The sequence below is a fragment of the Seriola dumerili genome, unplaced genomic scaffold (genome assembly GCF_002260705.1).
Source record: "Seriola dumerili isolate Sdu_G_001 unplaced genomic scaffold, Sdu_1.0 BDQW01000331.1, whole genome shotgun sequence".
Lineage (NCBI taxonomy): Eukaryota > Metazoa > Chordata > Actinopteri > Carangiformes > Carangidae > Seriola > Seriola dumerili.
In genome coordinates this window covers 12,554,828-12,572,864 of record NW_019174586.1, presented here as the reverse complement: position 1 = coordinate 12,572,864, position 18,037 = coordinate 12,554,828, and the positions used below count along the sequence as shown (strand labels likewise).

Genomic DNA, 18,037 nt, shown 5'->3' with positions numbered 1-18,037 from the left:
TTAAAAAAATGTATCTAAAGGAAAATAATAATAATAACTAATAATAATGATAATAATGATAGTAACAACTAATAATAATGATGATGAAAACTGTAGCTGACTCCATCTTTCAACAATCTCGTCTCTGTCAATCATTAACAAGTCTATAAAATGTCAGAAAATAGCATAGCATATTTGTGTTCTCTGACCATCGGTTCAAAACCCCCAAAAATATTCCAGCTGTGATGTAGAAAGAAAAAAAAAGGGTAGAAAATTTGTATTTTTGTTGCTCGATTATCAAAATGTATCGATAATAAAATCAGGCAAAAATCATTGTGAATTGCTAATGATGATAAAGTGATAAAATAGCACATGTATCACTGGTGTGTATTGACCTGAGTTCACTGATTAGATTACAGGGCACAGATTATTTAAAACTAAAAAAAAGTGGCAAAAATAAATATTTTTTCTGGAGTTTTTGGTTTGGCAGATTTAGGACGACAAAAACTGTAGGAGTTTCAGATTCCTTTGGATTTTTCTAATCAGCATCAAGTAGTAAAAAGCATCTAGTTCTGCATTGATTTAAACTTCGGAGCATCTTAAAATAACTGAAGGTTGTTTTCTCAGTCTAGTTCAGCTAGAACTTTTGATTCTCAACCTTTTTGGCCTTTGACCCTTTGACAGGTTTTATACCTTTTGTAATTTATAATCAGCTCAACCAAACACTGATGTTAAAACAGTCTGAGAGTCCTGAAGAAGGACAACTTGTTCGTATCACATGACCTTCACTGAAGCTGATCGAAAGCTCCGGAACAGCTTTGACCTTGAGGTGAGATTGTTTTTTCTCAGGTGAAAGAATTAAGGGTGAAGCTCAAGCCGACAGGGACAGGTAATCCTTACAATGTAAAGTGAGAGAGTTCATTACGACAGGCCAGACTCCATCTGCTGATGACGGTCGCGTTATTGATCGTTAAATATTCTGTTCAGATCAGAACCTTCGGTCTGTGAACGGGCCTGAGCTGCCACATCAACCTCAGTCAATAAAGCGTAGTATGGAAGAGCAGAGAGGGAGCTGAGGGCGGTCGATGGAAAAAATATATAAAAATAAAATAAAAAAAACTATAAATCCTAAATCCCATTGTTGTAATCCCCAATCCCCTGAGCTGTGATGGTAGGTGAAGAGGTAGATTAGTGGTCCGGCTGCCGCTGCACTTTCAGGTGAATCAGACACAAACGCAGACCTCGCTCGCTCCGGTTGTATGCCTTCCTCTATGTCTCTCGACCCTCTCTCAGCTCGAGAGCAGGAAGAGAGAGAGAGAGAGAGAGAGAGAGAGAGAGAGAGCGAGCGAGCTAGAGGACCGCGGGCTCAGGATTGACCCACATCTGGCACACTGAACCTTTTGCATATTTTCTTTTTTTTTCTTTCTGTTACACAGTTTATTTCTGCTCGTATGATGAGAGCAGGAGGTGAATTTAGGCCGTCGGTGTGTTATGTCATTCGAGTTTTGTTAATGAAGGAGCTCGTCTGTTCAGTTGAGGTCAACGTGCTGACTTTAAAGCTGACGCCGTTTTTTTTTGTTTTTGTTTTTCCTTATGAAGGAAATCCTTATCGATGTTTTTTTCACCCCACGCTGCCAATTCAGGTTCTCAGGTTGTTACGTAATGCGATTTGTTGGTTGTTTTTTTTTTGACAGTGAGGTTTTTCGGTGTCGTGTTGCGTAGCAGAAGCCGAATATAGCACAAAAACTGAGCTGTGTTTCATTTCACTTCATGTATTCTGCTCATGACATCTGTCAGATTCTGTCTGGAGGTGAATTCTGGCGACTGCGGAGTCTATTTTTCACACTGTGTGATTTATTCATCAGGAATTTTCTACCCGTAACACGTAGCGGAAAAAGCGAACGTATGTGAACACACACTTAACCAGTTACTTCTGCCTTTTCACACCGAAGACGGCGATGTTCCTGAAAGTGGAAACGTCACCTTAGATTGGATGAAAAATTTAATGGAAACGGATGAAGTGCTTTGCAGCAGAGAACCAGATAGAAAAGAGCGGGGGGGGGGGGGGTCAAGTGCCGTGAAAGTAATCAAATAGATAATTGTTGGTGTAAAAGTGACAATAATTCACATGTAGAAAATAATACACCAAGTGTTATTTATTATTCCAGTCTGCGTAGAAATTCTCATTCTCATTTTTTTTTTCTTTAATTAGATTTAAAACCAAATGGAAAGTAGCGCTTTATGGTTTCTCCTCTGATTGGCTGACTGTTTCCTGAGTGATCCAATAAAAATATAACAGATTTCAGGTAAACACACTCAGAGAAACCAAATCCTGTAAAGGTTTGGATTCTGGGTCCAGGTGGGCGGGGCTTGGTGACTGCTTTGTTGTGACATCACAAAGTTCCAGAAGTCCTGACGGCTGGTTTTAAGGCTCAGTTTCTGAATACAGGCTGTGTGCATTTCTCTGTGGACTGAGGCTTTGATACTTTCACAGTATTAATATAGAAGCTAGAGCTGATCTATAATCACACTACACATGCACATGTAGCTTTAGACTATATGGGACCTTTAATTACTTAATTTACTATTGGGAAGTTATAAAATACATAATATTCTTTAATCTCATAATGTTTTTGTATTAAAAAAAAATCTTAATTAGAAAAATAACTGTTAATTTCAGCCATAAAGTAAATGACTTTGAGTAAAAAACTAAATATTTCCCATTTAAAAAGTCGTGAATCAAGAATAAAACGGAGTACAAGTACCTCAGAACTGTACAAAAGTACTGCACTTGAATATAGTTGTGGTGCACTAGCGACCTCACCTCATCACAGCTGCGCACATTAAGCAGCTTTTCTGTTTTGAAGAACAAACCTCTGCAAAACTACAAGGACTTCTGAGGACACTAAGAAAACACAGAGTGGAATTTCAGGTATTTGCATTTGAAATAGGATTTTGCCAAGAGGCTTGCATAATGTGATCCAAATGGAGGAATCACTCAAAGTGTTCGGTTCATTCAAACAGTTCGGTTTGAAGTTCAGCTCCTCGGGTCTTTTGACTTTTTAATTCAAGCACAATTAAAAAAAAAAGGAAGAATAAAATTCATTATTTAAAGTATGAGTTCCCCCCCCAATAAGATCATCCCCGTTAATCCCAACTGCTCTGCTGTGAAATAAATCCAGCAATGGTGAAGCCACACTGACACGCAAAGAGAGAGAGAACGAGCGAGAGAGAGAGAGAGAGGCAGTCCTTAGGCGTCACGCATTCTTAATTAACCTCTCTGGCCAGTCTTTTCTAATGTGAATCTAATGTGATCCACAGCCCTCCATTACGGCTCTGAGAGGGCTATCAGTCAGGCCTCAGCTCGCTGCAGAGAGACTGTCACTGCTGGCCTCCAGCACGGATAAACCGGGGAACCAGCATTCACTGCTTGTCCGAAAAACAAAGGAAAAAGGAGGAGAGGGAGGCTGTGCTGGAACCTGATAAAAAGAGGAACAATCCGAGCTACGGTAGATTCAAGGAGAAGCTTTCAGGAACAGGAGCCTCAGCCGCGCTTAGCAAGTGACCTTTCATCCGAGAGAGGCGGATAATAGGTGTGTGAGTCCGTTCAGTAGAGGCGAGTCTTCAGGACAGAGAAGGATTCAAGTTTTTTTTTTTTGCCATAACTACTATCTGTGTTTCCTGAAGAAGCCATTTTGACTGTGTAGAAAGTGTCACAGCCCGACTCTGAGGCCGCGACGAACGGAGGGAAATACACACACGTTAGCTTGACATGAATAAATCATATTTATTTACATAAAAGGAAACAAAACATATCAATTAAATGTGTGAAACGGGTAGTCAGTCAGTCGGTGATGTTGGTGAGCGGGTGTGTGAAAAGTGCAACCGAGGGGGAGATCCAGCGATGCAGTGAGAGGGAGACAATGGGGATGGATGGTCTGAAATGCATGCTGGGTAGACTGGATGCCAACTCCGCCTACCAGGACCTGAAGGGAGACAGAACAGAAGCAACAACCAAGGACAAAACAACCCTAGAGGCCATGGCCGAGCCAGAGGGCCGTCACAAAAGCAAAGAATATTTTTTGGTCCAAACCACCTGTCTGATACGCAAGAAAAGACGCCAAAATTATATGACGTAGGGTTTTGCAGATTTGCCAAATATCAATATTCTTCTGTGGCGATGGATTTTTTAAATTGAAAATCCACTTAACAGTGGATGGAAACCTCAATTCTTAGTGTTAAATTCTTAGTTAGCATGAAGGTTCGACTTAGCAACCTCAACTTTGGCACAAAGGATGCGACTGATCCGGGTGATCATTGTTCTGGCAGCTACAGTGTGAGGATGAATATTATTATTAGAACAAACTGATTCTCTAACTCGCTCAGGATCCACACCTTGGTCCCCTTTGGTTCGTTGCACTGATGAATGCATGAAAAGTGTGTCAGGAGTGTGTTTGATTACAGCAGTAATTCCCCTGATTTCCTGCTTCGTGCCACTGCAAATGCCCCAGTGACACCCTTCAGTGAGATTATGTTAAGTCTTATTATGGAACAATTAGCCACCCGTGTGAGCGCCGCCTGAAAAGTTTTCCTCTGCGAGGAAAAGAAAACACAAACCGAACAATCCGTGTCAGCATTTAGCCCGGGCGCTGTGTGCAGTGTTTTATGGGAGCTACCAGCTCGGTTAGCACACGTAATTCTGTTAAGACGTATTGGATTAGAAGAATATTCCCCCGGAGGGATTTGCTTACTGTAATTATGGCTACACGGTCACAGTGATGTACAGTGGGAAGTCTCTGTAATCTGAGTGAAGTATGGCCTCGGGGGTTTTAATGGCTCTTTTCTGCAACTGTTAACATTTGTGCCGTTCTCTGAAACAGCGAGAGCTCGAGCAGCGTGTACCGTGAGACTGAAGGGGATTGCTTCTGTGATTTCTGGAAGCAACAGTCGAGCTTTTCAGGGACTTGTGAGCACAGTCACGGCGTCTGATCAGTCGGGTTGTGTGGGTGGAACTGTCTGATATGTACCTCAGAATTAAAGCGGTACTCCACTACACTACCATCCCTTCCCCCGGCATGAATACAGTGCCGTGCTCCGGCCCGTCTTTCGGCCGGTCGTTGCAGTGCAGGTAGCTGCAGCAGCAGCAGCAGCAGCAGCAGTTGGAGTCCCAGTTGTGCTGATTTCTGTGGTTTCTACCCTGGTGCTTTATTGATTCGTTAGTGACACTGATAGTCCAGAGAGAGCGAGACAGAGAGAGGAAGAGTGAGTGCAATCGGACTGAGGCTACCTGCTTCAGAGGTCTGTCTAATTAGAAAGACAGAGCGAGATGGAATCAAATAGACAGATACCGCAGCCCTGAGAGAGGGGAGAGAGCCGGAGAGAGACTCCGCCGAGCGTCGAGGCGGAGCGACACCCCCCCCTGCTGGGGGGCCGGAGCAACTGCAGGAGGATCAGATCAATAGCGCCACTCATCCTTGAAGGATAGGCCCGCCTGGCAGCAGCTCGCTTGTTTAACACAGACAAGCTCTCCAGACTGAGAAAGAAAGAGCCCCTTTAGAAATCAAAGGGAAGTCGAACATTACTGCCTCTCACCTCCATTTCAATCAGGACGGTCTTCAGAGCGTCTTCACAGCCGTCTCTCAAGTTCAGGACACAGAATGCAAATTAGTATTTTTAGATGAAGACAGGCTTTTATTAACATAAATAATTTGTGAGGAATAATCCAGTGTGGAGCAGCTACGACTGCTGCTGTCATCAAAAAATAACTGGCCTACTTTACAAATCCCAGATACCATCCGGTATCATAGTAAAAAAAAAAAAAAAGTACATACATTAAACCATGTTTCATTCAGCCGGAGGCAGAGAGCTGCTAACGCTGACGACTGTTCACCTCAGCGGCACGAGGGGAAGAGACGGGAGCGACCGCCGAGCTTCCTCCCCTGCAGCTGGCTCCGTCTTTGTCTCACTCAGCCATCTGGGAAAAGAGATGTACATTTAGAGAAGTAGCCTAAGGAACGTGACCCCCCCACCCCCACCACCACCCACCCCCTCCATCACCCACTCTCATCTACTGCAGACGCCATCCCGCTGTTTAACAATGACGGAGCCTTATTAGGGAAACAGACTTTCTGATTGATCAGCTATAATCAGCTCATTAGCCGTGATTAGGCGTTTTTCGGCGGGGATGGGGGGGGGGGGCTCTACATGCTGTTTTGCTCTAAATGCCTTGATCTCACAGGCTGTTTGGCAGCTTTGAGAACAAAGGCAGATAAGAGAGCGCGGGGGATTAAGAGGCCTGAAGAAGCACGGGGAGAGTGATCAGCGATCTCCACAGGCTGAACTCCGCCTCCTGATTGACAGGTCCACACTTTCACTGTTTCCTGATCAGATGGAGAGGCGCTTAACTGAAAGCATTTACTGCCTTTGCTTTTGCGTTTGACGCATATGTCCAGATTATAATTCACTGTAACCGAATTACTGTCTTACTTTGCAAAATTTTTCTGCTGATAGTCGGAGTAATGTGGCTCCCCGCCGGCTGAAGACAGCGCTTTAACCTCCCGCCCTTCTTATGCTCTTAAAAGCCACTGGATTAGTGAAAACATGAATTTTCATCAGGCTCCGTGTTTTTACAAGACTAAAACGTTGACCTGTTGGACACAAGGCCGTCTGCGATACCTAAAACATCAAACCTGAGCTGATTTTTACCTAGAAAATCATAGACGTAGATGTGATTAAAGCAGGTTTGCAAGCGTGCAGTAATAAACATACACGCACATGTTCCGTATTAAAAAGAAATGCACCGATCAAGAAGTTTAAAACTATCTGTGTAGAAGAAAAATACATGGGGATGGAAATATTCTGTGCAGATATGAAAACAGACAGTTAACTGTGCAAATGCGATGGACTTTTTTGTGCGTGTTGCATTTTTTAAAATGAATTTCAAATCAATAAGTTGGTGCAGGTTGCATGTTGTGGTCTTAAAAAATAAATCGGAGATAATACATGGCCTCAGGTTTATTAATGCAAGGATTCATGTATAATTCAACACACTGCTCTACATGCAATCAGAACCAGGACGTGAGTAATGGCGCTAATGATATATATGTACATTCATGTTGCTTTTAGTCGGTCAAAGGCAAAATTTAACCCTACATTAAGCCGACGTGAACCGGAAACTGACATTAAAATTTAAATGCCAGATTTAACGCACGAAGCTAAAGGTGTTGTGTGTGCCCTCGAATGTTATTCAGATCAAACGCAGAAGCTGAAACGAGAAAGAGGGGAGAGAAAAGAACGGTGCAGCAGATCATGTGGATAATCATTCCAGGTCAGCGGCTTGATGAGCGAGAGACATTAACACACCATGCTTTAATGCAACCGGGGACTATAGTGGAAACAAATGGAGGAGGGAGAGAAGAACAGGGGAGGATGGGCGGATCGCTGGATGGAGAATCAAAAACGCTGTTGCCAGATAATTCGATAAACAATCTGGGAAGTTTATAGATGAAAAAGCTCTAATGATAAATAATGTAGCTACAACATCTAAACTCCTAGTTAATGACAGCGTGAACTGTCATCTCATGAGAGTGATGCTGACACCAGGTTGCTCCTGTCTTTCATGGTTTTATTGACCTTTGTCACAGTGATTGAACTTTACACAAAAATGTGTGACTTTTAATAACAAATGTCCCCTAAACACCTCACGTGCAGGCTACTGGTAGATACTAGAATTTACAGATATCCCATAAACGCCTCACATGTAGACTATTAGTAGACACTCTTATTTACAGATGTCCCCTAAACACCTCACATATGGACTATTAGTAGACGCTCTTATTTACAGACGTCCCCTAAACACCTCACATACAGACTATTAGTAGACTGGAGATGGATTCTCAGGTGTGAAGTTCGTCCAATCCGACTTTAAATCACAGATTAGAAGAAAATGAACATCAACACATGGAGCCACAAGCAGCTCCATCAAAAAACAAGAGTCTGTCTTTAAACATCTTTACATGTAGAAGTGCAGAACTGAAGTAAACTCAGGTCTACTTGTACATTCCTCTCAGCTGCACCGAATCCACTCACCGCCGACATATTGATAGTGAAACATCTTAAAAAGCCTCAAATGGCCTGAATCGAAGAGAGAGGCAGAGGGGAGAAAGGAGGGGTGGGGAGGGGGGAGGCCGGCTCGAGATGAATCCACCAGAAAATGGATCAGCAAAGGCAAATTTATAATATATTTCCTTCCCTAGTGCGAGGCTGGAATTGCTTCTGGGGGGAAATCATAAAGCGGAACGCAAGCCAAGGAATTCCTCCTCCGGCCTGTTCCAGGAAAGACTGATGCCGCCGTTAGTTGGGGCTGACACCTTTCCGGATCGTGTTTTTATGTAAATGCGGGTCTCTAAAACAAGTATCCAAGGGTAATATTTGCAGAGGAGATGGCGGAGGATAGCGCGCCTGACGCAGTTTGCTTCCTGCTTCCCGCTAATCTGCTCGATTAATCACATCAACAGAGGCAAAGATATAAACGCTTCAATCGAGAGAGGAGAGCATGATGGATGAGCGAGCTAAGAGGTCCTCCTGCTCCTTTCTTTTTCCCTCTTCTCATTCCGTCTCTTCTCCTCCCTCCATTGCTCCGGCTCCTCTTTGCAGATGATTTCTCTCAACCTCTCCGTCTTCTTCTCTCTCAGCTTGACTTCCTGTCTCTTTCCATTTCTCCATCCATTCTCTAACCTCTCTTTCATCCTATTCCCCTCTCGTTCTGTTAATCTGTTTTCCTCTCTCTTCACCTTTTCCTCTTCCTTTTTTCACTTCTCTCCCCTCCATCGGTGCTTCAGTTAAAGGCCCCTTGTACACAGAGAGCATCATGAATACAAACTTGTGCCCTCACCATGAAGGAGTCTGGAAGACTTGCTCAGGTAGATGGACCGTGTCAGTGGACAGGAGACATCCTCAATCAGTCTGCTCTTCACCAGCCACATTTCCAAGATGGTTTAGAGCTGTTTCACATTTCACAAGCTCATGGTTGTAGCCGGCACACCACCTCATCTTTATTCTCTAAGTGTATATTAGCAGAGAAGAAGAAGCTGCATAAAGAGACAAAAACGTGGTTAGAAGCAGATCATCTCCTGCAGCCACAACAGCGACGCTGCTGCATTCAGGGGACACTGGGGATCACAGCTTTTCCTCATTTAGACTCCTTGATGTCACAGGTTGTGAGCTGGTGCAGCACTTTTGTGTAAAGTGCCAGCATCAGTGTGGCTTTATGAAAGGTGGCGTTACCACAGGCTGTAAATAAAGATGGACGTAGCCTCTGTGACATCAACCACAGGTCTCTGAAGCTCAGAGTGAGCTGCTCCACTATCGCCATCTTGGCAGTGCCGGACTCCACATCCTAATTCCCAGCTAATTAAAAAAATGGGCATAGGGGAGGGGCTTATGTGGAGCTAAGACTTGTTGTGGCAAGCATACGCTCACCTACCTGTCACTGAAAGAGGCCACGCCCTCAATCCTCCATAACGTCCTTAATAAAATGTAAACAGGTGAGTTTTATAAACAGGTGTCATGAAGGAGGAAATTATCTCTAGAGACCAAAACATGTTTATTTCTGCTGTAAAGTTTTAACATGGGAGTCTAGGGGGAGTGACTCATTGTTGGAGCCGGACTCTAGTGGTCATTGGAGGAACTGCAGTTTTCAGCCCCGGAGGTTGACGCTCGGGCGTTACCTGTTGTGATTGGCTGAAGCTTGTGAATCTTGGGAGCGATTCGTGACGTTCGATGCTGCGGTGTGATGTTTTTTTTAGGAGAGAACGACGAGAGGGAAGAAGGACAGGTTTCATTCCTCCCACTGTTTCTCTCTCCTCCGTCCCTCCATCCATCCATGGACTGTACAAGCTGCTCCTTGCTGTGCTGATGGAGGAATTTTCTAATTAGGCGTGAATGTAACAAATGTCCACGGGTGTAGGTTTCAGTCAGGGGCGTCTTCTGACATCAACAGTGTGTCTTTCTTCTTTTTTTCTTTTTCCCTGATCAGTGTCTACAGGCTGCAGGGCTTTTCCTTTCTCCCTCTTTCGTCTCCTCATCACGTCTCCTCCTCCTCCTCCTCCTCCTCCTCCTCGTTCCTCCATTGTCCTCCTCATTGCGCCTCCTCCTCACGTCCCTCCGCCCTCCACATTAATCACATGGCAGAGAGAATAAAGCAGAGCATCTGTAATAGTTTAGCAGCGTCACTGAAGGACAGGCAGAGGTCGGCTAGCATCGCGGCTAATGTGTAGACACCCGGTGTGTGTCTGACTCTGTGTGTGTGTGTGTGTGTGTGTGTGTGTGTGTGTGTGTGTGTGTGTGTGTGTGTGTGTGTGTACATGTATTAACGGTAATAAATGGGTTGGTGTGGGCGCAAGGACAGAACGGGGACATGGGGCGCTAAAAATGGTGTGCTACAATGTGGTCTAACACACACACACACACACACATACATACATACATGCACATACCTATGGATACACACATTGACATACATGCATTCACACACACACACACACACACTCAGTAAGAGATGTACGTCCTGTTGCAGCTTTTGACCCATTTAATCTGATTTTAAAGGCATTTTATCCACTTTTCTGCCATTGTATTGATGGATATTGGTGATTATTGGCTAACTGACCGTCTCCTCCTGCTGCTGGAAACTGGAGGCTGGTCTAACAGAAGAGAGTTGAGCCGCCTTCTCTTTTCTTTTCTTTTTTTACAGGCTGGTTGATTTGTTTTTGCTGCAGTGGTTTTGCGTCAGTCGTTAAGTTCTCCTGCTGCCAACACTTCCTCCTGCTCCAGGCTGCATTCCTGCTTGTTTTCTGATCACAAAATGCTCCTTTTCTTCCTTACCCAGAATGCACTGGAAAGATGTCCTGCTGATAGGCTGCCACACAGTCTCCCAGAGGGAACACAAGTCGCATTCATGCATGAATTTTTTTTTTGACATCCTCTTTTATCAAAAATGTGAATCCAAACAAAGACGACTCCTAATCATCGCAGGGCTTTTTGTCTGCTCCTCTTTAATTTCATGGCTGATTTTTAACTTTGAAGGGCACTTTGGAGCACCTGTTATTTTCCTAGTTTTACACACACACACACACACACACACACACACACACACACACTCTCTCAGCACCATTGCAGTGTTTGTGTGCGAGTCTCTGAACCAGATAAGGAAGTCATTGTGTCTTCTGTAATGAAAAGGCAGGGTGACGGAGCAGATAGGATTTTCAATATCTCACCATGCTCGGGTGAAAACGTCACGCACACGCCATAACCTTGAGGTACAGCGCGTGTCAATCAATCCAATCCATTCAGCTCACGCCCCCCCCCCCTTTACGAGTTAGATAAACATGCTCATATTGATGACTTTTTACGGAGGGAAGATACCGACCTGGTCTCAGTGGTGGATGTTGTGTGATCGATGATGAGCTCGTAATGCATGAATCCACTATTTGAGGTCTGCAGATACATGAGACATGGAGACTGTAAACCGCCTGCAGGTGTCAGCGGGAGGTTGTACGGACAAAGAGCAGATGAATCACAATTCAGAGGCCACATCCTTCAATATGCGTCCTTCATTTCCTGGATCCAACAGGTGGATCCTTCCTGGTCCAACCTGTCCCAAGCTGCATTGCGCACCGGTAATGAAAATAACATGGCAGCTAACAGCACAGACAGAGACCCGGAGGATTACACTTTTAAATCGAAGTATTGGGTTTCAGCTCAGATCAACAGCTAACGGCACGACCGTTAAAACCACGGGTTTTAAAAGAGCGGGCGCAGCTGGCAGAACCGTCTCTTATCAATCTCTTTCATTCCTCTACTGAATCCTATAGATCACAGCAGAGTAATCTTTCGTTACACGAGGACCGATCCATAGATTGTTATTCATCCGAACAATCGATCGGCCACAACTGACCATTGGAAAACGGAGCTTTTCTGTTTGAGCAGCAGGACAGTCGATGTGTATGTGCTGGTGCGACTCTGTAAATGTCAGAACAGAGCTGCCTTTTAGTTTCTGTGTGTTTTTTCTCTTGAATGAAGAGAAACGATCAGAACAGATTCTGAAGGTCTTTGACTCACGTTTTTAACCTTCAGACACTTTCTTTATGTAAAGATCCGTGATCTTCTCAGCACCAATAACTCTGAATGAAACGGATCCAAGCAGGAGCAGCTGCGGTTTAATGACGTTTTAAAATAATCTGTTGCACTTTATATCAGATCTGGTTTAGTTCCCACTTTCCCACAGATCCAAATGTGTTTTATTTATAATTGTAGATGAATGAAGATATTCTGACTTAACAAGCACTTAACACTTCAGAACAATTTCCTGAACGAACCGCGGTGACTCCTGGCATTACTGGGGACCGTCAGGATACATGTGGATACGACGGTGTTGAAACTGCTGGAAGGTGCTTGGTGGAAATTAGACTCTCAATAAGACAATAAGACAATCAGATGATTGATTGAAATTCAAGAGATAATAATGAGGTGACGCTCGTCTGTCAGTCTCATTCTTTTACCTACTGCTTTTCATTTAAAGGAATCCAAACGAATCACTGATGATAAAACTGCAGTTATGAAACGAAATGTGTTTTCATCTTCACTTCATAGACTCACTGTCATCTGTTATTCATGTCTAATTAACTCAACTGAACCTGACCTGACCTCTAACACACACACACACACACACCTTCAACACCTGCCTGTTCTTACCTGCAACACGCTCACACTTACATTCACACACACATATCCACACACACCTCCAACAGTAACGTCTTTCTCTGGTTCCTAACAGCCTGAGTCTTGGCCTGTGTTGCAGGAGGATGAGACGGGCGAGGGGCGCTTCAGCTTCCCCGGCTACGGCATGGGCCCCGCCTGCCTGCAGGCCAAGGACGGCATGGCCATCAAGGGCAACAACAACAACGCCCCGGCCTCGGCCGCGCCCGAGAAGAGCATTGAGGAGATGAAGAAGCTGTTCATTAGCCGGGCCAAGCGCATCGACACGGTGTCCCGCGTGGCCTTCCCGCTCGTCTTCCTAATTTTTAACATTTTCTACTGGATCATTTACAAGATCATCCGCAGCGAGGACATCCACAAGCAGTAGTCGAGAGGCGGGAGGAGGAGGAGGCGGAGGAGGAGGAGGAGGAGGGTGAAAACGGTGCGAAGAGGAAGAGCGCAGAGAAACAAAACGAGAGAAGGAAACAGAGAGAGAGATGACTTCAATAGGAGATACCATGGCCCCTTTTTTCACGCCAACCACGCCTCCTTTCCTTGTCCTCTTCCTTCAACCTCTTCCTCTTTTGGTCGAGGATGAGATGCTTTTTGTGGCGATCACCACCCTCAACCCTTCCTGACTCCTACTACACATTATTTCAGATATTTATTGCTTTTCTTTCCCCCTTTATTCTCCTCTGTCCCACCCCGAATCCCAGCCCCGTTCCCGTCTCTTTACACCTCCTGAATAATCCGGACCAGTGCAATAGCAATGCAGTAAAATGCATGATATATGAATGTGGCAATATATAAATGAAAAGATGAAAAATGAAAAAGTAAACACAGACTTTTGCGGGCGCACCCAACGAACTGTGTGGGAGTGGACGGACTGGAAGGAAAGGAGACGACGAGGGAGTCTTGTAAAACGTCTTGTATTTGATTTTAGGTTTTTCTTTTTGTGTGAAGACAGATATATAATTCTATATGAAAAAGTGATGTGGGGGATGGGGTGGGGGATGTGCGAGAAGCATACAGCAGTGTAATATACTCATATATCTATCATAAATGGAATAAAAATATGAACCTTATCTCCAAAAGGCGGGCGTCTGGAAATGAGGGTTTTTTCACCCCAAAAAAAAAAAAAAAAAGGAAGGAAGGGGGGATCGGTGCTTCCATTAATTAAAGCGATGCAAGGATCACGCGTTCTATATATCTAGATTTGCTTCAAATGTGTATTGCGAGCACTCATCAATGCTTGTCCTCCCCCCTCCCCGCCGCCAACACCACGAAACCTTGAACTGCAGAGACACTTGAGGTTCGCTGCTGCCGCTGTCAATCACACGACTGGACAAAAAAATAAAACAAAAGAATTTAAAAAATAAATAAATAAATAAATAATAAATAAATAAATAAAAAAAAACACTGGACAAGCAGTGCTGAAGATTATGAGACAAAATATCTCATTCATCTGTGGTCAACGTGTTCCTCTACCTGTCCTTCATTTATTTCATGTTGCATCTGTTGGTTTGTTTCTTAATTTATGTGCCAATGAAAACATGTCGCTCGTGGCCGTGCAACGCTCCGCACCAGCTCCAACCGCTTTTCCTCCCAAGAGGAAGGTGGGGTGGGGTGGGGGTGGGCTTGGGGAGGGGGGTTTCGGACGTCAGTTTGTTGCATCAAATTGGCGCACCCTACCCCCACCCCCCTCACGCCTCACGTGCTTCTTCTGTGGTTTTTTTTTTTTAATCCTTGAGATATTAGTTTGTTTTCATCAACTGCAGAAAGAACAACTCGATCCTGGACAGAGCAAGAACGCAGATCCTCGTTTGCTTCCCTCGTTGTGTTCACTGGGACTGAAACATAGATATGTTTACATCTTATTAGTGCTTCCTTGCTTTGACCCCGCCTTAATGTGACACCCGACCCCTCCCGTCCCCCGGTTTGAGAGGACATGTGTAGTAAACTGTACAGATTATAACACCTGTTATACCTTAATTAACTGTACTTCCATCTCATTCACATGCACCAACTGTAGCTGCGAGCTTCATGATGTGTGAAAAGCTACGGCATCATCCACTCACAGTGTTAACAACTGCTTTTATTTTGTCACAGCCATGTTGGACGGGATTTGATCATTCAAGCAGGTCGGTTGGTTTGAAGTTTTGTTAGACTTTTTTATTTTGCAGGCTTCTTCTATGCAATGATCAGTATATGCAATTATGATTTTTTTTTTTTTTTCTTCCTTTTTAGCTCCTCCATCTCAAGAGCGCCACCTATCTGTGAGTTGTTTTCTGACTCATTCATCCCGCTGCTAAACTGCTAAACAAAGTCTTTCATACTTATTGGCAAATATTGAAGGAGCAGAGACGATTAGGTGATCAAACAAAGCCTGTCCAGGGCCTGCAGATGACTGCATGGAAACATGTTTGACATTAGAAATGAGCAGGACGCTGACTGAGCCAAACCTCTGAGCCAGGCAGGACTTGGAAAGAAAGTGCAGAAACTTAAAAGATAGACATCTTTTTTTTCTCTCTCTCTCTCTCTCTCTCTCTGTTTCTGTGTGAATGGTTGTTCCAGACTTTTTCCTGTCATCTTGTCACATCTGCATCGTTTACTCAGAAACTCCCAAAGTGCTTCTTTACTTTACCAGATAGAAATTTACAGGAAGGTTTTAATGCAAAAGTGAAATTTCCAATTTTGTAGCAAAGCAAAATTTAAACTGAATAATTCATACTTAGTTTCATACTCAGATTAAGATTTATTGTATTCTTATTGCATTTTTGACTTTTGAATTTCTGCCCTAAAAAAGTGTGTCAGTGTGAGTGTTTCAGAGACTTGCAGTATTTTCCGCAATACCTTTTTTTTTTTAGCAAACTGTTAAAAAAAAATTGCAACATTTTGAGAAATAAACCTTTTTGCTTTGTGTGCTAAAGTTAGACAGGAAGATAGATAGCATTCTGTGGTTAGCCTAGCTTAGCATGACTGGTGTTACATTTTGGTTGGTGTACTGATTACAATTTATTGAGATATAGCGTGTAAATTAGCGGGCTGCTTGTTTAGTTGTTGATAGTTATATAGAGCCAGGCTAACTGTTTCCCCCTGTTTCCAATGTTTATGCTAAGCTAGGCTAATAAGTTCCAGCTTCAAACAAATATAAAAAACGGTATCATCTCTTCTAACTATTACATCACCACACATTGTTTCGTGAGGCATTCACTGTCTTGTCCTTGAAGAATCACCTCAGTCACACAGAGTCCAGAGTTTAAAAGAAAAAAACAATCGACTGGACTTTTATTGTGAAGGTTAAAATGTTTCACACATCAGCTGTAATGCTGGAGTGTCTCCTGGATGAGGACATTTAAAACATACTTAACTTCACAATAAGAGCACAGCGGTGTATTTCATTTCGACTTGTCATCCTTGAGCATCACGACATGTTTAAATCAGCTGTTGGTCACAACGAAAACAACATTTCACTGAAAAATTCTACTTGTTCAAATGTTTAAGCCCCAGTCCAACTTGGTTTTGAAGCAAAACCAAAGATGTTTTTTTTTGTTTGTTTCTCGTATTTAAACGTAGTTGTCGGTGCTTTTTGCTGCTGCAGAGTATTGGGTTAGATTAACTTCAGATATACAAATATTATTATAATATATACAAAATATTTTGATATGTAACATTTCCCACTACATCTTTGTATTATTTAATTTTTTAAAGTTGGATATTTTTATTTGATCACCTACCTATTCCTTAAACCCCATCCCCTTTATACCTGCACCATTTTTACTTGTATGCGTTTATTGATTTGTTTATTTATTTAAGCAGAGAACATTGAGATGTGTTATGTTTTTCATCTGATGGAACAGATAACTCTTGTTTAAATGAGAAGAGATCAATCTTACAGTGTGTAAACATGCATGTAGGAGATTTTTTATTATTATTATTCCATTATATTTTAACAGTTTTTCATGAATTTAGTTATTTCAGAGTGTGTCAGACTGATCCGAAGGGCTATGCCACGCACATACATTCTTCTGTGGAAGTGCCATAGAATACGCCTCACCCCATAAACTATGCATTTTATCCAGTAAATTAATCCCAGATATAGTGATGGAAATCTTTTCAAGGCCATGATCACCAAGGACGCATTTTATTTTCATTAATTTGGTCACAGCAGGTGTAACACTGTCACGTAAACAGCTGGCATTTTGGATGTTAGCTTTTGACTTTGCATAAAAAAAGGTTCAGAAAAAGAAGAAAATAGCAACTCCTGTTTGATGCGTAAGAAGTTTCATGGAGGATGAGCGTCACCTTCAGCATCTACAAAGTTCCTTAGTTTTCCCAAAAAGCAGCTCGGAGGTTATGCTAAAATAAGCTTGCTAGCAGTTACAAAATGTGTGAGGAGCAACCATGGTAAGCTAGTCAAAAAGATAGCGCGCATGCTATGCAGCTTGCAAAGAATTTGTGCTCAACTTGCAGATAGCATTTCTTTGTTGAGACAGATAACACCCTTGTTTTGTGGTCTTTCTTTTATGCAAGCACCATAGATAAACTTCCACCAATAAAAGACCTTAGTTTTCCCAAAACGTAGCACAGAGCTAAAATTAGCTAGCTTGTAACGTTGACTTTTGTTTTGCATAACGTCGAGTGGGCATGGTATCCTAACAAACATGCTCTTTAGCTTGGTTGACAGGAAGATTGTGTGCAACTTTCAGATAGCATTTTTTTGTTGAGACAAGTTATACCCTCCAATCACCACGGATAAAGTTCCCACAATAAAAGCCCTTACTTCCCTTGCTAGCTCGCTAATAATGTTGACTTTTAATGCTTACCTATGTAGAAGCAATGTAGCAAAATATAAAAAGAGTAGGTTTGTTAGGCTGGTCAAAAAGCTAACACATGCTATTTAGTGCTATTTAGCAGCACAGGTGAAGTTACAACAAAAGGCAAAGTGCAGCTCAACGCTAGCTTTAAAATTACCTTGCTAGTAACATTAATTCTTTTACTTATGTACGTAGAAGCAAGGTAGCAAAACAGATGAGAAGTATTATTACTTAGCAAGCGCATATACTATTTAGCTTCTGCTTTATGTAAAATACAAGGAGTTTTATTTAAATAGCACGTCACAAGTAAACAAAACGAGTCATTCTGCATGCATGATACTTGAATCTACAGAGTCCAAAAAGTCCCAAAAAGATGTTTTTTTTTAACAGAGATCCTTATGTTGTGTGTATAAGTAATAGATCTTTTACACACAATAAAAATTAAAACAAAAATTGAAAAAAAAAAAAAAAAAAACATTCTTACCAAG

The 18,037-nt window shown here is 42.8% G+C and overlaps 1 protein-coding gene across 1 annotated transcript in view; it reads left to right on the top strand.

The window, feature by feature from the left end:
• Positions 1-13,120, top strand: part of LOC111232632 (glycine receptor subunit alphaZ1) — a 65,182-nt gene extending 52,062 nt beyond the window's left edge. Inside the window, exon 7 of the mRNA XM_022760236.1 lies at positions 12,836-13,120. Coding sequence (XP_022615957.1) covers positions 12,836-13,120 — 285 coding nt within the window. The remainder of the gene's footprint in view (positions 1-12,835) is intronic.
• Positions 13,121-18,037: the final 4,917 nt, after the last annotated feature.